The 19,452-nt window shown below is 39.0% G+C and overlaps 1 protein-coding gene across 3 annotated transcripts in view; it reads right to left on the bottom strand.

The window, feature by feature from the left end:
* Positions 1–2,052: 2,052 nt before the first annotated feature.
* Positions 2,053–19,452, bottom strand: part of RSF1 (remodeling and spacing factor 1) — a 130,004-nt gene continuing 112,604 nt past the window's right edge. For 2 of the 3 annotated variants that reach the window (XM_080641796.1, XM_080641797.1), the window contains exons 10-16: positions 18,709–18,763; positions 16,968–17,077; positions 15,536–15,603; positions 14,180–14,387; positions 11,169–11,386; positions 8,238–8,426; positions 2,053–4,556 (exon numbers count right to left, since the gene is read on the bottom strand). In XM_080641796.1, the coding sequence (XP_080497922.1) occupies positions 3,997–4,556; positions 8,238–8,426; positions 11,169–11,386; positions 14,180–14,387; positions 15,536–15,603; positions 16,968–17,077; positions 18,709–18,763 (1,408 nt within the window). In that variant the 3' untranslated portion in view covers positions 2,053–3,996. The remainder of the gene's footprint in view (positions 4,557–8,237; positions 8,427–11,168; positions 11,387–14,179; positions 14,388–15,535; positions 15,604–16,967; positions 17,078–18,708; positions 18,764–19,452) is intronic. The other variant, XM_080641798.1, reaches the window with a different exon arrangement.

The raw sequence follows: 19,452 nt of genomic DNA, 5'->3' as shown, positions 1-19,452 counted from the left end.
AGGAATATATTTTTAGAATGTCAAACCAAGAAAAGGATCTTCACAACTTTCCTCTAGACTTTCTGTAATTAAATGTTCATAATTTCATATCAGTTATATTTATCTGATTTTTGTCAATGATTTCAAAGGATTCATTTTTATCCTAATATCTAATGTATACATGTTTATATATATATATATATATATATATTCATTCCATGAAAAAAAATCTATAGCTGTGAGGCAATGCCATGAATTATGGCCTGTTCCATCGTGTTGGGGAAAGGCAGAGTTCATGTTTTCTGAGTATGAAACTTGTAGATTCTTTAGGTTCCTTTCAGTTGTATAGTAGTACAAACTAGCGAATGGTGAACAACTCTCAGCCCCACAAACATAAGCTAAAAAAAGCATTCCTTGTGAGAAAGGAAATCCCATCAATCCCACTTAAAAATAGCTAACATTTTCCCATTTTACCACTAATTAACAAGTAAACTTCTACATTTTCCTTACTATATGTACTTTGCTCAAACATATATTACAGGATGGGTCCTATCAACTATAAAATGAAAACTGGAGTTTATAATATCCTTTTAAAATTAGTTTGTTTAAAAATCTTTTTGCAACAGCTTCCTCATCATTTGAAGTCCTTGGTTCTTTGGCAGGTCAAACTTACTAAAAAGATTATCAGTAGACATGAATTTATTCTAAATGAAACTCTTTACTCTCTGAATTTGCAACCTTAACCAAATGGAAAAAGATGTGTCCAGGAAACCCAACCTCAATATATCAGGTGTATTCTTGAAAATATCCCTGCCACCTTTCTCTAGAAATGTACCAACACTGGAAAATGTTTTACACAGAACACTATTTCATCAGTACAAATCTATAAAACCAAAAGGTGTATTTTCAGTCTGAGTTTTTTCACATAATTCAAAGCCTCTGCTTTATGACAATTTAGCTTGTTTTCAAACCTTTAGCCTGAGTACTAAACTACATCTCCCGTTAATACATTTGCTTTACACTACGGAGTTTTGAATCCAAATTGTATTTAAAAAAAGGGGGGTTAAAGTATTAAAGGACTCTATTGTGAACCTAAATCCATGGTTAGTACTCCAATAACAAGGACCCAAGATGTTCTAAACCCTAGATGAATTGCTTTCCTATGCACTGTCCAGTTCCTAATGACTGAATTATGTCTTGGGATATAAAATGTTTACTATTTCCTAATTTTTAAAAACTTCTTCAAAGTATGTTCAGAGTTAATATTTCAGTGAACAGACTCTTTCAGGGACTAAATCTAAACACCAATTAGTAGAGTTGTTTTTGAACTGCTCAACATTTAATCACTCATAATGAATCTCTCTGCATAATAATTTATAAGTATCAGCTGCTTGGATTACATTCTTTGTAAATGAAGGTTAATTAGTTTAATCAGGATGTAAGGTTAGAAGGAATACACTATCAACTTCAAAAACAATTCAAGTTCGGTAAATAATGGGCAGCAAACATCGTATCATAATGTCCCATATTAATGAGACATTTGCTGAATGAATACTCAAGTCTTCACAATGATAAAAAATTACCTTTTGCTCTCTGTAGCAGAAGAGTACAAAGAACTCCTTATTTCACATTAGGTGTCCTGTAAAAGAAATAATCTACCCATTTAATACTTATCACTTGCTTAACTGAACAGAATAGGTGGAAGCAGGAGCTGGTGTGTCCAGAGGTAGAAACAGGGCACATGGGAGTTTCCACACATAGTGGCCTGACCAGCTGCAGGACTACCAGTAAAATAGAGAGGGAGATGGGAACAGCATAGGCCACTGGAACATTCTAACCACTTACCTTGCACTAGTGGGAATCCTTCTATGGCCTGTTTGTTAAAAAAGGCTAACATTCTTAAGACTTCCAAATAAAATAAACGAACCTAACTAGAAAGGAGGCTTGTTAATGAATGTGGCTCCTTACATAGCCCTCTGCTCTACTGTCTGTGAATGTGAGCCCTTCCCTCCCTTCTAGTGGAACATTGTCTCAAAATAAAAATCACAACTTACTTGGAACCACATGCTATTTGTGCACCCTATTTTTAGGCTGCTTTCATTATTTTATTTTTTATACAGATACATATACATTGCTAGAATCAAAGCAAAAATATTAATGGGCAGGTACTACAGAACTAAAGTGAAACAAAACAAACAAAAGAACCAATAACTGAAAAACAACAGCTATAAACTTTCAAGGTCAAAAAGATAAGATTTAAGGGCAACACCTGTTGAGGAGGGAAAAGGAGTATAAAGTTTCTAGAGAGGTATTTATAATGCAAGTCTAATGCCAGCTTTTTAATAATAAAAAAGAGAAGTGCTTTACTATACACTGACTAGCACATATGCTTAATTTGGAAAGAAAAATTAATGAAGTTCTTGGGCCAGCAGCAGATATGGTGTGTCCATTGCCGGCAACAGACACAACACTGGAACAGAAAAACCCAAATCCCAGGGCAAAAGTATTCACAGAAGTAATGGCTGAAGGTTTCAGAATTTGACAGGCAAGGTTTAATCACAAGTGCTACACTTTGTACAATGTTATTTATGGCTCTGCCTGAAATTTTACAGCTGTAACAGAAACTAAGACAAAGCTCATATTTTAGTGTCAATTACATGTTAGATACACCTTTTCTTGAAACAAAGGGCTTAACTTTTTTTTTAAGTGTTGAAATGTTTGAAATGGATGTCATGCCTATTAAGTACATTGGTGGTTCTCAATCAACTCTATGTTGGTCATGTGACTATTAATGAATTCTAATAGAAGTCTAATGGCCAAAGGCAAAAACTACATTCAAACCCTGCTAATATATCCAGGCAGATAAGAAAGTCCAACACACACACACACACACACACACACACACACACACACACACACACGCTAAAACTCAAACTAAAAATCTCCCAAAGGAACTGCTTTGTTTGTAGACTTCAATTTGAAGTAGATACTAAGGGCAAGAATAGACCAGTTAAAATTCACCTGAAAATCCTTTCCCCTTCTTCAAATGTGCTAAAATACCACTATCAGCTTAGCATCTCTTCGTGTATGTTATGTATAGATGTATTTGTTTCAAAATGATATTTTATATATTTAAATAGGTGGCCAGAACAAAAGAGTTACACTATCTGCAGTTTACAGTCCACTGGGCCTTAAGACTACACTCATTTCACTAAAAACTTTCCATGATAGTACATTAGAGGCCACCTCATCATCACTGCATAAAGCTGTTTTAAAATTGTTGCTAGCACAATCTGGTTGTCAAAGCTTCATTTTACATTTTACTGTACAAATACTTTTCAGATGATTTTTAAAAACAAGAAACTCCACTATACCAAACTTAAGAGTTTTTTTTAGGATGGTACCTCTTCGGTCTCTTCTTTATTAAGTGTGGTTATCTCCAATAGTAAACAAGTTGATTCATGAATGCTGCTACTAAATGACTTACGGATGATATTATCTACAATTCTCAAACTGCAACAACACAGACTCGAACTTTTAAACAGTCTGTTAATCATCATCTATGCCATGAATGTTTAAATATAATATATATTTAATATGAAAAAGCTAAAGCACAAGTGCTTTCTCCCACCCCTAATTCTGTTTTCAGCCCTCACAGATTCGGAATGCATTCTTTATCCACCCTTTTTCACAAAGTCAGGAGAGCTCAGGAAATATAAAGTCAAAAATATACAAATCTTTGTTGTTATTATAATAAGATTTTTTTTTCCATGAATGAAATTACCAAGGACCATGAACTTGGAAAAAGAAAATCAAAAGGAATTTACAGCAATTATTTATCTTGAAAGTTCAAAACTGGTCACTTCACAGAAAGACTTCAGGAATTGTTGAAATTTTTCTTCTAAAAAGTCATTCTGTAGTGGAGTTTTCTAGGAAAAATAAAACCGCTTTTAATAACTGGCCCGCTGGTGTGAGAGCTACCGTGGAATAAATTAGCACAAAAATGGAAAAAAAGTCTTATAACTGTTCACTGTTACAGACGTAATCAACAAGGTCAGTCACTCTCAAAAGCTCATCTTCATCCTCTTCTGGTGCCCCTGCCTCCTGCCCACCACTTGTCCCATTGGGGGCCAGGCTTGCACTGGCTGTGCTATTGTCCTTGGGGGTCTGAGGCTTCTCAGCTGGCTTGCCAATCAAATTCTCAATGGCTTTGCCAGGACTCTGTCCATTGGTGGAAGGTAAGTCCACTAAGCTATAGTCCAATGGGCTTCCCACCTTGCCTACGTTTTCAAAGTCCTCTTCCTCATCACTGTCTATCCGATAGGGCTTCTTGGTGCTCTCCTGTTCTGAGGGCAGGACCCTGGGCTGGCTATCACGGGCAGACTGATCTGCATCTCCATGAACATTGTCACAACTCTCCTCCTCGTCTGTCTCAATCCGGTGTAGCCGTTTTCGGGATGGTTTGTCTTCCTCTTCTGCTTCTGAATACTCATCTGCACTTCGACCCCGCTTTCGAAGTGACCGCTTTGATTCTTTAGCTAGCTCCTCATCTTCAGAGTTCTTGGACATATAGCTCTCTAGAATAAACAGCACATTTAACCATAAACAATTTGAGTACTTCTCCTTTTCCTCCCCATTCACGACGTGTCCTGCTTTCAGACTTGTTTGTACACAAATATGTCCCTTCAATAATTGGCCTGATTTTCCCTTCCTCTAAGTCCCATAACAATACCCAATAGGATTCATGTGTACCTATGATTTTAGGAAAGAGCAGAATCAGATTTCTTAGCGAAATCTTGCCCAACTCTGGACAACTGAAACACTGTGCTGACTCTCATCCCATGTTATTAAATGTCCTTGCTAGTCATTAAATGTCTTCCCTTGTTCATACTCACATCTATGTGATCCCACCTAGTCTCATGGCTTGGCATAACATCTATATGCTGGTAACTCTCACATTTGTTTTTAGGTACCCCCTAAATTCCAGACTCATGTTATCAAATTGCTTACTCAACACCTATGCTTAGATTTCTAAACAGACATCTCAAACTAATGTGTTATCTGAGTTCCTAAACCCCCACCTCAAATTTGTGCTATTCTCATCTCCACCTTCTCGGTTATTGACAACTCTATTCTTCCAATTGCTCACTTATCCTTGATTCCTTCCTTTCTACCATCTAATGCAATAGTTAATCCTTTAGGTCTACCTTCAAAATATATCCATAATTTGACTTTTTCATCTCTTTACTGCTTCTGCCCTACTCTTACCTACCATCATCTCTCACCTGGCCTATTTCAACGGCCTCCCACCTGGTCCTAGATTCTAACCATGTCCCCTTCAATTAATGCATAACACAGCTACCATAATCAAACAAAAACATGTCAGGTCATATCAGTCCCTTCTACAAAATTCTCATTTCTCATCTTACACCAAATAAAATCCTAAATCTACATACAATGGCCTACTATACTATGCAATGTGGTAGCCAGTAATGACATATAACTACTTTAAATTTAAATTAGTAGACAAAAATTAAAAATTCAGTTCCTCCATTACACCAGCCACATTTCAAGTGATCAATAGTCACATAATACTAGTGGCTACTATTGAATAGCACTGATACTCCTCAGGGGTTGGCAAAATATTTTTGTAAAGGGCAGTCTCTATTACAACCATTCATCTTTGTGGGAAAGCAGTACAGACTGTATGTAAAATAAAAATGGCTATGGCTATGTTCCATTATAACTTGATTTACAAAGTGTTTATTTACACAAATAGGTAGGCTGTAGTTTGATCATTGCTCAACATGATCTAGTCCCTGTTGATCTCCCTGCTTCATCTCATCCTTGTCTTCCTCTCCAACCTGGCCTCCCTTCTATTCTTTGAACATGCCAGGCACAAACTTGCCTTATGACCTTCACATTGTGGTTTCATGTGCCTGAATCACTCTTCTTAGATAACTGCATGACACACACTCAACATTTCTTTCAGGTCTTTAATCAAATGTTGTCTTCTTAGGAAGATATTCATGTGGTACCCAACCTGAAATTCCAACTACTCTCCCAATCCAACTTTCTCCCTTATTTTTCTCTACAGCTTTTTATCTCCACCTAATAGATCATATATTCTACTTATTTATCTTGTATATTATCTTTCTTCCTCCAACCCCCACTAAAAGTGACATGACGAAGTTACCCATGGTTTTTGGCTCTTTTGTTCACTTTCCTATTCTCAGTGCCTAGAATAGTGAATAGTTCAATAAGTATTTGTTTTTTATAATTGAATTAATGAATTCATATTCGTTTTTAATGACATAAGAAGATAACACACACTCAACCAGAAGTTCACCTTCCTTCTTTAGCCTCCCCTATTCAAATATATTTCCCCCTTTTCTCTCCTGGCATGGACTTAAACATAATTGATAAGGATCTATGAAAGCAAACAATCTTCAAAACAGATAATTAAATATATAAAAAAGAAAGAGGAATAGGAGAGAGTTAGAATCATTTAATAAAATAAACTTAGAAAGAATCCTGGAATAACGTCAAACAATAAATGGAGGCCCTGGACAGGTGGCTCATTTGGTTGGAGGGTCATCCATGCACCAAAAAGGTTTCAGGCCCTGGCCGGTTTGGCTCAGTGGATAGAGCGTCGGCCTGTGGACTAAAGGGTCCCAGGTTCAATTCTGGCCAAGGGCACATGCCCAGGTTGCAGGCTCAACCCCCCAGTGGGGGGCGTGCAGTAGGCAGCCAATCAATGGTTCTCTCTCATCATTGATGTTTCTATCTCTCTCTCCCTCTCCCTCTCTGAAATCAATAAAAGAAATATATTAAAAAAAAAAAAAAAGGTTTCGGGTTCCATCCTCGGTCAGGGCTTTACAGGAGGCAACCAATCGATGTTTCTCTATCACATCGATATCTATCTGTCTGTCTGTTTCCCTCATTCTCCCTCCCTCCCTCCCTATTTCCCGCCCCCTCTCCCTCAAATCAATAAGCAGATCCTCAGGGAGGAGTTTTTTAAAAATGGATATCACAAATTCATATTTTAGAGTTTTTCCTGAACTTCTGGTATGGGGCACAGCTACAGCTATTAAGAAATAAAAGGCACCAACTGAAGCTTACTGTCAAGATGGAGAGAAACAGTAAGTACCTTGGTTTGGAACTGTCCAACTACTCAGGTAATCAAGTCAAAGGAGGTTATTTTGAAATGAAGGCAATAAATAATATGGGAGCAGAAAAAATCTTGCTTGTATCACAATTTTGAGATTCCTCTAGTTTCCATGAAGAATTTAATTATTACAATGGTGAACTTAAAAATCTGTATCTTGCCGAAACCGGTTTGGCTCAGTGGATAGAGCGTCAGCCTGCGGACTAAAGGGTCCCGGGTTCGATTCCGGTCAAGGGCATGTACCTTGGTTGCGGGCACATCCCCAGTGGGAGGTGTGCAGGAGGCAGCTGATCGATGTTTCTCTCTCATCGATGTTTCTAACTCTCTATCCCTCTCCCTTCCTCTCTGTGAAATATCAATAAAATATATTAAAAAAAAAAAAAAAATCTGTATCTTGCCCGACCAATGTGGCTTAGTGGTTGAGCATTGACCTATGAACCAGGAGCTCACTGTTCGATTCCCGGTCAGGATACATGCCCAGGTTTTGGGCTCAAACCCCAGTAGGGGGCGTGCAGGAGGCAGCTGATCAATGAATTCATGACATATAACTGGGTAGCAGCTTGATCCGGGAGGCAGCCAATTGATGTTTTGCTCTCATATCGACACCTCTCTCTCGCTCCCTCTGGACACCCCCCCCCCCCACTTCCTCTCTTTCTAAAATCAATAGAACTATTTTAAAAAACTGTATCTTGCCCTAGCTGGTTTGGCTCAGTGGACTTGAAGGGTCCCAGGTTCGATTCCAGTCAAGGGCACATACATGCCTGGGTTGTGGGCTCAATACCCAGTAGGGAGCATGCAGAAGGCAGCCAATCAATGATTCTCTCTCTCTCTCTCTCTCTCCCTTTCCCTTCCTCTCTGAAACAAAAATATATTTTAAAAAATAAAAAAGTCCTCACGATGAAAAACAACAACAAAAAACCTGTATCTTATCAACTAGCATTTATTTAAATTATAAATAGTGACCAGGCATAAAATAAAGAATTCTGTCTCAAAGATATTACTGGTTATATTGAATTTCTTAGAAATGGTATAGAGTTCATTTTATTTCTGCCTTGTCCAAACTTCTGTAAATTGGAGATCTATTCCTCACCTTCACTCTCTGAGCTGGAAAGCCTGCGCTTGTGAACTCGTCTGATTTCTTTACCACGCCGTAAACTTTTCTGGGAACCTTCACTCTCTGAATCTTCTTTGTAGTTAATTTGTCTTTTCTGGTTCCTCCTTGACCGCCTTCGCCGAGTCTCTACATAATCATCACTAAAGTCATCGCTAAAATCACTTTCTATTAAAAAAGAAGCAAAAAAAAAAAAAAAAAAAAAAAAGGTCATATACTAAGTTTGTTAAATAGAAATGTAGTTAGCTTAGGTTATAAGAATGCAAAGCTACTAAGAAGAGTTCATTTTAAATAATATTTAAATGAATAATAACTTTAAGTCCCTTATTTTCTTATTAATAATGAGTAAATCTTTGGGGCTTTTATGCCAAACTTCACAAACGTAGCTGGATGGCTACAGTCACAACTTCACATAAGTTCTCTAACAGCAAAAAAGTGATGAACCTATCTCAAAGAATTACAAAATTAGAGTTATATTTGTTGCTTTTTCTACATGGAATTAAAATCTGCAAAATACATAGAGCTACTTAAACTCTCAAAGCATTGCTAAATAGCACTGTTCTTGTCACCTTGGATCAATAAACCAGAGTCAGGCTATGGCTCTATGTCAACAGTATTTCAGGAGTGCTAATATTTTCCACTGAATTATCACATTCAGCCTTGTTCTCTAATGGACTTCAAATATTTCAAAATAGCTAGCCAACAATTTGAAGCCGTTCCCGCTGGCCAAATCTGGGACAAATTGAGCCTAAATATTGATGGTAACGTTATATCCAATGACTAAAATAAGAATCCACAAGTACATCTATCTATATAAAAGCCTAAGCAACTGTTACAACCGATCGCTATGACATGCACTGACCACAAGGGGGCAGACGCTCAATGCAGGCGCTGCCCCTTGGTGGTCAGTGCACTCCCACAGCCCACCTCCCGCGGTCCCTCCCCCTGGCCAGCCAGTCACCCTCCCGCTGTCCCTCCCCCTGGACTGGGCAAGACGGCCCCGATCGCCGGCCAGGCTGAGGGACCCCACCTGTGCACGAATTCATGCACCGGGCCTCTAGTTCTGATATAAAGAAACAGATATATAGGGGAGAAAACACTTAAGAACACCAAGTAATATATATAAATATAAAAGGAACGATGAAATTAGAAATTTATTAACAAATGTTAAAACTAGTGGGCGAAATATCTGATAAAGAACAGGATATTGACAGAGTCTCAAAATACCTCCCTATAATTTACTAATTAATTACAAAGGGAAAAATTTAATAAAGAGACCTGGAGGATATACATTAGCCATGTAATACTCCTGCAAAAATGTATAGTCTGAATTTTATCACAAAGAAACAGGAAAACCCAAATTAAGGAACATTTTATAAAATAACTAGTGTGTATTCTTAAAAAAAAATATGTCAAGGCCAATATAGACAAAGTTTGCAGAATATCCCAGATTAAAGGAAACTAGAGACATGAATAAGCACAATGTTTATTTATGGATTGGATCCTTGACTAGGAAAAAATATTGATATAAGGACACTATCAGGACCACTGATGAAATCTGAATGTATACTATTGATTAGATAATAGTATTATCTATATATATATATAAAAGCCTAAGTGACAGTTACGACCAGTCGACCAAACCAGTCACTGTGATGCACACTGACCACCAGGGGGCAGACTCTCAACAAAAGAGCTGCTCCCTGGTGGTCAGTGCGCTCACACAGCCAACCTCCTGTGGCCGGCCAACCTCCCGCGGTCCCTCACCCCGGCTGGCTGGCCCCAATCAGGACTTGGCGAGACGGACTCGAATGCCCCAATCGCTGGCCATGCTGAGGGACCCCACCCATGCACCAATTAATGTACTGGGCCTCTAGTACCAATATAAAATTTCTGATTTTGATAACTGTATTGTGGTTATGTAAGAAAATGTCCTGTTCTTAGGAAATAAGCACTGATAAAGGGGCATGATGTCTCCATTTAGCAAAAAAGTTTAGAAAAAAAGATAAAATAAAACTCCACAAGCCTGGCAAGTCAAGGATATAATACTCTTGTTTGTGCCACTTCCTCAGTAAGATGACAGCTACCTATCTGCCAATTCCACAAAACACTGTATTTGCTCATTTGGCTGCTGTGCCTCCATTTATTGTTAATAGGGATAAGCACAAGCTATACCATCAACCCCTGCAAATTTATAAAAACTAATGAATTACCAACTGTGATCTAAACATCTACACTAATAAAAGAGAAACATGCAAATTGACCATCATTCCGCTACGCCCACCAGCCAATCAGAGCGAGTATGCAAATTAACCCAACAAAGATGGAAGTTAATTTGCATAAGCAGATGCGGAGTGAAGACTGAAGACAGCATAGAAGGAAGGAGGGAAGGAAAGCGGAAAGCTGGGCAGTGGTGGCAGCGGGAGGGAAAGCACGAGGCAGCAGCAGTGGCGGCAGCGGCGGCGGGAGGGAAGCCCGCCTGGGCGGGCTTCACTCAGGACGCAGGAAGCCCTGTTCTTGCAGGAATCTTCCTGCAACAGGCCTCTAGTTAGAAATAATTGGTGATCTTTCTCTCTCCAATAGCTAGATATCTGATCTCGGCTTAATGGCAATTATTTCAAAGAAACACTATGAAGATAAAGACTAGGCATGGGAACACTTGGCACCACAAGGATTCATCACAATCCTAAAATGAATTTAGTATGAAGTTAACACATCCATCCGTATATATTTTCTTAGAATGTACTTTATATGAAAAATTTAGTTCCTAGCGAGTCATAATAATATAACTCAAAGTTTTATCAGAAAGCTTATGTTACAATTGAAAGGACTTTTATTTTAAAAACTCTTAGCTCCAGAAATCACAAGAATTTATTAAGTTGGTGTGATGTAGACACAAATTATTTTTACCAGAGTCTCTACTATTCTCATCAGACTCCTCTTCATCATCGTCGGAGTAATTTTTCTTTGGGTTTTTTCTCCGCAAACGCCTGCTTTGCCTCATTGGCCGGGAGGGATGTCGTCTTAGTCTTCGGCTACAGAAATCAGTGTCACTGTCATCATTAGATGGTGGGTCTTCTTCACTTTCATCTGGGTTTTCATCAGATACAACAAACTCATCTTGAGATCTGTCCAAGAGAAACCAGATGAATTATGATGGTACTTAAAATTGTGATCCCGGCTCGGCTGGCACAGCTCAGTGGCTGAGCGTCGACCTATGAACCCGGTCAGGGCACATACCTGGGTTGTGGGCTCGATCCTCAGTGTGGGTGCAAGAGGCAGCTGATTAATGATTCTTTCTTATCATTGACTAGAGGCCTGATGCAGGAAGATTCATGCAAGAATGGGCCTTCCTTCCCCTGGCTGCTGGCACGGCCTTCGCTCTGGCCGGAGCCGCCTTTCTGCTCTAGCCCAGAGCCACCTTTCTGCCTTCCCATGCTGCCCAGAGGCCCAGAGGTGGTGTGGAACACCTGCGTCATAGCCATGGCAATGACACAAGTGTCCCACCCCGCCCCCGGCCGCTCAGCGCCCACATATGCAAATTAACCCGCCATCTTTGTTGGGTTAATTTGCATAGTCACTACTGATTGGCTGGTGGGCATTGCGAAGGTACGGTCAATTAGCATGTTACTCTTTTATGAGGTTGATGTTTCTATCTCTCTCTTCCTATCCCTTCCTCTTTCTGGAATCAATAAAAGATATTTAACCCCCCCCTCCGAAAAAAACAAAACTGTGAACCCGTAGTCCTCAGTTCAAGTTCTAACAAGTCAGGCAAATCATAAAATAATGTTTAATGTAACATCTGAATACTTGTATCAACCTCCCCAAAATGAAGAAATGATCTGCTTAGGAGGAGTTATGAAGATGAATTGATGTTGATTTTCATACATACATTGCTTTGGCCTCTTGAGATGTCCCCCCAGGTGCCTTAAATTCAACATCTCCAAAAGCAAACTCATTATTTCCTAACCTACTTCTCTCTTCTGTTCTCTAGCCTGGTATTTGAAACTATCACCCATCTAGGGACTCTAACCAGAAATCTGGTATTTGTCCTAATTCCTTCCTTTTTATTTCTCATATCTAATCATTTACTAATTCCTTGAGTCCACCTCTCAAAGATAATATCTCAAATCATCTTGTACCTGAACTACTATAGCAATTCTCCAAGTAGCCTCTGTAATCTCTAGATCATTTCCCTTCAATACACCCTCCAAAAGAATACCAGGATAAATCTTTCTGAAATGTAAACCTATTAGTCTGGTGTTTAAAACCCTTTGGTGGGTTTTCATCATCTTCACAGAGTCTTATGCCTGACAAACAAAACATTCCATCATCTGTTTCCTTATCATCTCTTGGCCACATCTCCAGCAGAGCACTCTCTACTGCTTTCCCATCCTTTTGCTATGCTGACACACCAGGAATTTCCTACATATTCTATGGGGTTTTATGTGATTTCTCTGTTTAGAAGAACTTCTTTCTTCATCCTGCTTCTCATCTCAAACTGCCCAGTTAGTCATGCAAATTTCATCAAGCTTGGTTTATATGCTGAGAGAACTCTGCATTATTGTTTTTGTACCTGCTCCAAGGGAAGGCTTTCCTAATATTCCATGCTGGATTACTTACCTTAAGCCAAACCTCTAAGGTTCACTAGAGAATAGTATCCTAATTACTTGTGCTTATCTATGTCTCATATTTGACTAGCAACCACTCATGGACATGCTGGTAGAAGGTGGCACAGAGGTACACAATAAAAGGATGCTCAATTATAGTTAATGAAATTGAAATACAATTTAGAATCCTATACAATAAAAGCCTAATATGCAAATCGACCAAATGGCAGAACGACCAGTTGGCAGGGGGCGGGGCTGGCAAGCGGGCAGTGCCAGGCCAGCCAAGGCGTGTGCCAGCGGGCAGAGGGTGGGGTGCGGCAGCGGAGGGGTGATTGGGGGGCAGGGCCGGAGCTGCCCCCGGTTGTCAGTGTGCTCCCACAGGGGAGCGCCGCTCAGTCACAAGCAGAGCTGACGGCTGGCGAGCACAGCAGCAGTGGCCTCTCCTGCCTCCACAGCAGCAATAAGGATGTCCAACTGACAGATAAGGACGTCCGTCAGCTGGACATCCCCCGAGGGCTCCTGGACTGCAAAAGGGCACTGGCTGGGCTGAGGGACTCCCCCTTCCCGTGTGCACAAATTTTTGTGCACCGGGCCTCTAGTATTAAATAAACAACCATAAACGTACTTTGTTTTAACCTAAAAATAACCAAGATTAGCCCTGGCCAGTTTGACTCAGTGGTTAGAGCAGGGGTCCTCAAACTTTTAAAACAGGGGGCCAGTTCACTGTCCCTCAGACCGTTGGAGGGCTGGACTATAGTTTAAAAAAAAACTATGAACAATTTCCTATGCGCACTGTGGGCCTGGGACGAGTCGGCTACTAAGCAGGACAGGCAGTGGCACCCGGCGGGCCGGATAAACGTCCTCAGCGGGCCGCATGTGGCCCGTGGGCCGTAGTTTGAGGACCCCTGGGTTAGAGTGTGGGCCTGCCAACCAAAGGGTTGTGGGTTCAATTCCCAGTCAAGGGCACGTAACTCAGTTGCAGGTTCCCCAGCCCTTGTAGTGGCACATGTGTGAGGCAACTAATCGATGTGTCTCTCTCATATTGATGTTTCTCTCTTTCTCTCCCCCTCTTTCTTCCCCTTCCATTCCCTCCAGAAATCAATGGAAAAAATATCCTCAGGTGAGAATTAAAAAGAACAACAACAAAAAAAGAACCATGGCTGTTCATAAATCTGTGTTAAATAATCTGAACATAAAAAGAGATTGTCTATGTGCACGAAACACAAAAGCCCTGCCATAGCATGGCCGCTTCTCTGCTAGCACTGTTTAAGCCTGAATCTAGGGACTGGGGTTAACTGGCAGACCACGCACCCATCACTGATCTTGAACTCATCCTCACTCTCTTCTTCATCCAGGTTGCTGTCACTGTCCAGATCATTTAATCGCCGGCGTTTCTTCCGACGAGCAGCAGCAGCCCTCTGGGGTCGTTTATTTTCCTTTCTTTCTTCATCCAAAATAGTGGAGATATCTTTCCCACGGTGACCCGTGATGGTGGAGATATCTTTTCCTCGGCCAACTCCTGAATTCAGGGGTGGAGAGTTGAGGGGAAGAGAGGGAGAAAGGAAGAGTGACAACTGTACATTTATTAGAAGTTTCCCTTTAACATCTAGAGACTGTCCTTATTTGTGCTTAGCAACTCTTTACTTGATTTATTTTCTTCCTACACATCTGCTGTTTTCTCACGACTACAGCTGACAGAGCTCTCATCAAGAGCGTTTGAATTTGTTTGTCCTACTAAATAGAAGTTCACCTTGCAGAAAACATCTTTTTCTTACATTTTGATGTAATTCCTATACCATAATATTCACCCTTTAAAGTGTATATTTCAGAGCTTCTTAGTATAGTCAAAGTTGTACAATTGTCACCACTAAATAATTTCAAAACATTTTCATCACCCCAAAAAGAAACCTCATACCTATTAGCAGTGATTCAAAAATCTCTTCTTGAAAGTTGTCTTTTGGACATGGCGTTAGAAAGAGGTCTATCAACTTTTTAAAAAATTAACAGTGTTTGCAGGACTGAAAAAGTGAGAATTCAGCAGCAAAGGTGTAAGTAAGGCACACGTCTCTGGAAAAGCTAGTGACTTCTTCAGTTTCCCTACAAACAGCCTACGTATAATGAACCCCTCCCAGTTTTCATAATAACTAAATGGAAACCACAATGCTCCACACTGGAGCACTGGTAATTTGCTATGTAGCTCTTAAATGAAATTACCTTTAAATTATACTACATTAATGTCATGTATTAAAGAGTATGAAATTAATAAACCGATTTTAAAAGGTTAATTTAAAGAAATATATTTCGAGTCAGATTAATCATAATTTTTGCTATTTTGTAGCAGGACTGATCTAAAAATAGAAAGAAAACAGGAAAGTTTCACTGGGTTTTCCATTTGGAAGCAGAAGTAAATTTATAATATACTGAGGAACATTTGCATTTTACATCAGATCATAAAACAAAACTTTTAAAATAAGTAGTAAGATCCGAGTCTACACACTGGCACTGTGTCCACAGATTATTTTGAATCTCAGACTGTTAACATCAGCAATCATGATAAACACTAGGGAGAAAAAAAAAAAGCTCACTGCTCTAACTAGGGCATTTTAGTTATTTTATTGGCTGGAGTTACAGTATATGAAAAAGAGAGTATGATAAACAAACACATACCTCCTCCATCAGCCTCTTTGATATCATCTTCTATAGCTTCATCAATTGCTTCATCAAACTCATCAAATCTAAAATACATACAACAATCACATTATAGCCTGACACATGCATGTCAGGAGGGCTGCCTCGGAAGTGAAAAAGGCCTGATATGAAACTGCTCTTGTCCACTTTGGGACTGTGTGATTTGGACTACATCTTCTCGCTCCGACTAGCCTCCATTTCTTTTGTAAAATTGGGTTTTGTAAATCAGTATCTAATACATAAATTGTTGTTTTTCACTTTCAAAGATCATCTGTACCAGACACCAATAAATATTTTTGTAAAAAGCCAGAGAGAAAATATTCCATGCTTTGTAGCCTACACAGTCTCTGTTGTAACTATTCAAGTTGCCATTCAGTACAAAAGCAGCCAGACAATACAAGTGAATGGTGTGGCTGTGTTCCTAAATAACTTTATTTATGGACACTGTGATTTGAATGTCATGTAATTTTCATAGGATGTTCTTCTTTTGGTTCTTTTCTCAACCATTTATAATTGTAAAAATCACTCCCAAGGCATTGGCTATACAAAAACTGGCAGTGAGCTGGATTTGGCCTACAAACCAGTTTGCCAAACCCTAATGATACAAATCACTTGCCAAAGTTAACAAAATTAGTGTCCAGAAATAATACTAAGTTCAAGGACGACATTATTATTGTTATTGAAGGTTATATTATTATTACTAGAATTCATATACAGACAGTCAGAATTTTAGAACTATGAAAATGTACTTCATCTCACAAGAGCTGTTTTCAACTTAAAGAAAAGGACCAAGACTGGATAATTCCTAAGAATTCATCATATGCAAAACTCCTTTCATTTTAGAACTGAGGTAAGCACAAAGATAAAGTGAATTGCCTAAAACATTTTAATTAATTAAAATGAAATATTCCATTCCGGCCCTGGTTATGCTGCTCAATGGCTAGAGGGTTGGCCTGAGCACCACAGTGCATCAGGTTTGATACCCAGTAAGGGCATGTACCTGGGTTGCAGGTTTAATTCCCAGCCCTGGTCAGCTGGAAGGCAACCAATGTGTCTCTCTCACATCGATGTTCCTCTCGTTTTTCTCCCTCTCTTCCACTCTCTCAAAAACTCAATGGAAAAAATATCGAGTGAGGATTCACACACACACAAAACCCAACAAAAAATTATTTTGTCTGGCCAGTGTGGCTCAGTGGTTGAGGGTCAACCTATGAACCAGGAGGTCATGGTTCATTTCCCTGTCAGGGCACATTCCTGGGTTGCAGGCTTAATCCCGTGTGGGTGTGCAAGAGGCAACCAATCAATGATTCTCATCATTGATGTTTCTATCTCTCTCTCCCTCTCTGAAATCAATAAAAAAGTATATTTAAAAAAAATTCTTTCATTGTAACTATTTCCACATATTTCATACCTATAACTTATACATTTCCGTGTTCTTGTTGATCTTCTTTCAAGCAAGTTTGCTTTGGATTTTTTTGAATCTTTTTTCTTTTCTTCATGATCTTCAGAAAAATCTGGCTCCTGGTTTTATGAAAATAAATACATTTTATTACTCAGGACAGAACAAAGTTCCTTGGGATTAATAGCTTCTAATGTCCTTCTAGGCAGCACATGTGAAAGGTTTGAAAAAGATGATCCCCCCAAAACTGAATGAACATGACAACACTATGTACAGATTAAAAAAATATTGATGATCAAAAGAAACACTTCTGGCCCTGGCCGGTGTGGCTCAGTTGGCTGGGCATCATCATGTGCACCAACTCTGCCTGTTGATTCCCGGTCAGAGCACATGCCAGAGTTGCAGGCTCCATCCCCACTGTGGGGTGTGCAGGAGGCAGCCATCAATGTCTCCCTCTCTCTTAAAAAAAAAAAAAAAAAAAAAAAAAAATCAGTAAGAATATTTTTTTAAAAAGCACTTCTGTATTAAAATTCTTATGTTTTTGTGAGTTTATAATGACCTCTTTTAAAAATAATCATGATGGCTGAAACCGGTTTGGCTCAGTGGATAGAGCGTCGGCCTGCGGACTGAAGGGTCCCAGGTTCGATTCCGGTCAAGGGCATGTACTTTGGTTGCGGGCACATCCCCAGTAGGAGGTGTGCAGGAGGCAGCTGATCGATGTTTCTCTCTCATCGATGTTTCTACCTCTCTATCCCTCTCCCTTCCTCTCTGTAAAAAATCAATAAAGTATATTTAAAAAAAAAAAAAATCATGATGGGGGGGTTAATCTGGGAAAAAGGAAACATATGTAAAACTTTAGACAATAATATAAAAAAAGATGCCATAACCAGTTTGGCTCAGTGGATAGAGCCTTGGCCCACAGACTGAAGGGTCCCGGGTTCAATTCTGGTCAAGGGCACATGCCTGGGTTGCAGGCTCGATCTCCAGAGGGGGGCATGCAGAAGTCAGTTAATCGATGTTTCTAACTCTTATCCCTCTCCCTTCCTCTCTGTAAAATCAATAAAATATATATTTTTAAAAAATCATGTTTTTCCATCAATAAATTTTAAAACGAATAATTAGATTAAGCTGAAAAAAATGAAATAATGGATTTAGAAGAAAGGGGCATGGTACTGAAGGGAAAAATAACTAACCAAGACAGGCTATTTAAGTGTGTGATTTAATTAAATCTGAATTGAACCTGTATGGAACTGAGAAAATTTCTTCATTTCAAATAAAAACCATGATACATATACTCTCACTCATGAGATATCCTTCTTAATTATAAATTAAGCTAATGAATGCAAAACAGTGAAATCCCTTCAAAGAAACCAAACTATAAGAACACAAATTGAAGGTTCTGATGACCACAAAAGACTAGAATTAAAAACCAGCTCTCCCTGAACTATTCTTTAGACACTTTACATAAACAGCAGATAAAGAAGCTGAAAACAAATTAACCAATTTAGGTTAAAAACAAAACAAAACACAACACCCAACAAGCTCCATAGGGGTGAGCTATAAATTTCATTTGGATGTAATATTTCGGGGCTATCTGCATATACATAATCATGAGGGATTATGGGTGATTCTTTAAGGTCCTAAATTTTCATTTTTAATAAGATTGAAACTACTCATGTTACATAATGTGGGATACATTTTAGAACAATTATGGCAATTTCCTCTTTAAAAATACTATATGCCAGAAACTTACTTGTGGAGGGATGATGTTTTCAATACTGATACCCACATACACCAAGCGTTCTTTCCTTTAAAAAGTGAAAAAAAAAAGCACATAGGCAACATGAGATTTGCTAAAAATAGCAGTGTTATGAAAACATTACTAACACAGACAATACTAAAATTATGATTTTATGGTAATAGCGGAGGCAAGGTTACAAACATGTTAACTATTATCTATAAAACTTATAGTACTGGTATGTGTAGGAAGCACAAAACTTCCTAAAGGTATGAAAATTATAGCTTTAGAAGTGACTTATAGAGGGAAGGGGCTGGGAGGTTGGGTGGAAAGGGGAAGGGAATGAAAAATACAAATTTTCAATTATAAAACAAGCCAAGGGATGTAATGTACAGCACAGGGAACAGAGTCAAGAATATTGCAATAACTACGTTTGGTGACTGATGGTTATTAGACTTTGTGTTTATCATTTTGTAAGGTATTTAAATATTGGATCACAATCTCATATACCTGAAATTAATATAATATTGTATGTCAACCCATAAGTAAAAATAAATTTTTAAAAAATGTTATTTATACCAGTGAAATAAACTCTGTAACTGAAACAGACAAGCAAACTGTGAAGAATCATGCTGTGACTCACTGGCAAAGTTATTAGTTAAAAAGCGAACTTTGAATAAACTAGAATCCAGGCGTCCTCAAACTACGGCCTGCGGGCCACATGCAGCCTGCCGAGGACATTTATCCGGCCCGCCGGGT

Source organism: Plecotus auritus (assembly GCF_963455305.1).
Source record: "Plecotus auritus genome assembly, chromosome: 9".
Classification (NCBI taxonomy): domain Eukaryota; kingdom Metazoa; phylum Chordata; class Mammalia; order Chiroptera; family Vespertilionidae; genus Plecotus; species Plecotus auritus.
Note: the sequence above shows the minus strand (reverse complement) of the source record. Positions and strands in the feature narration are given on the sequence as shown.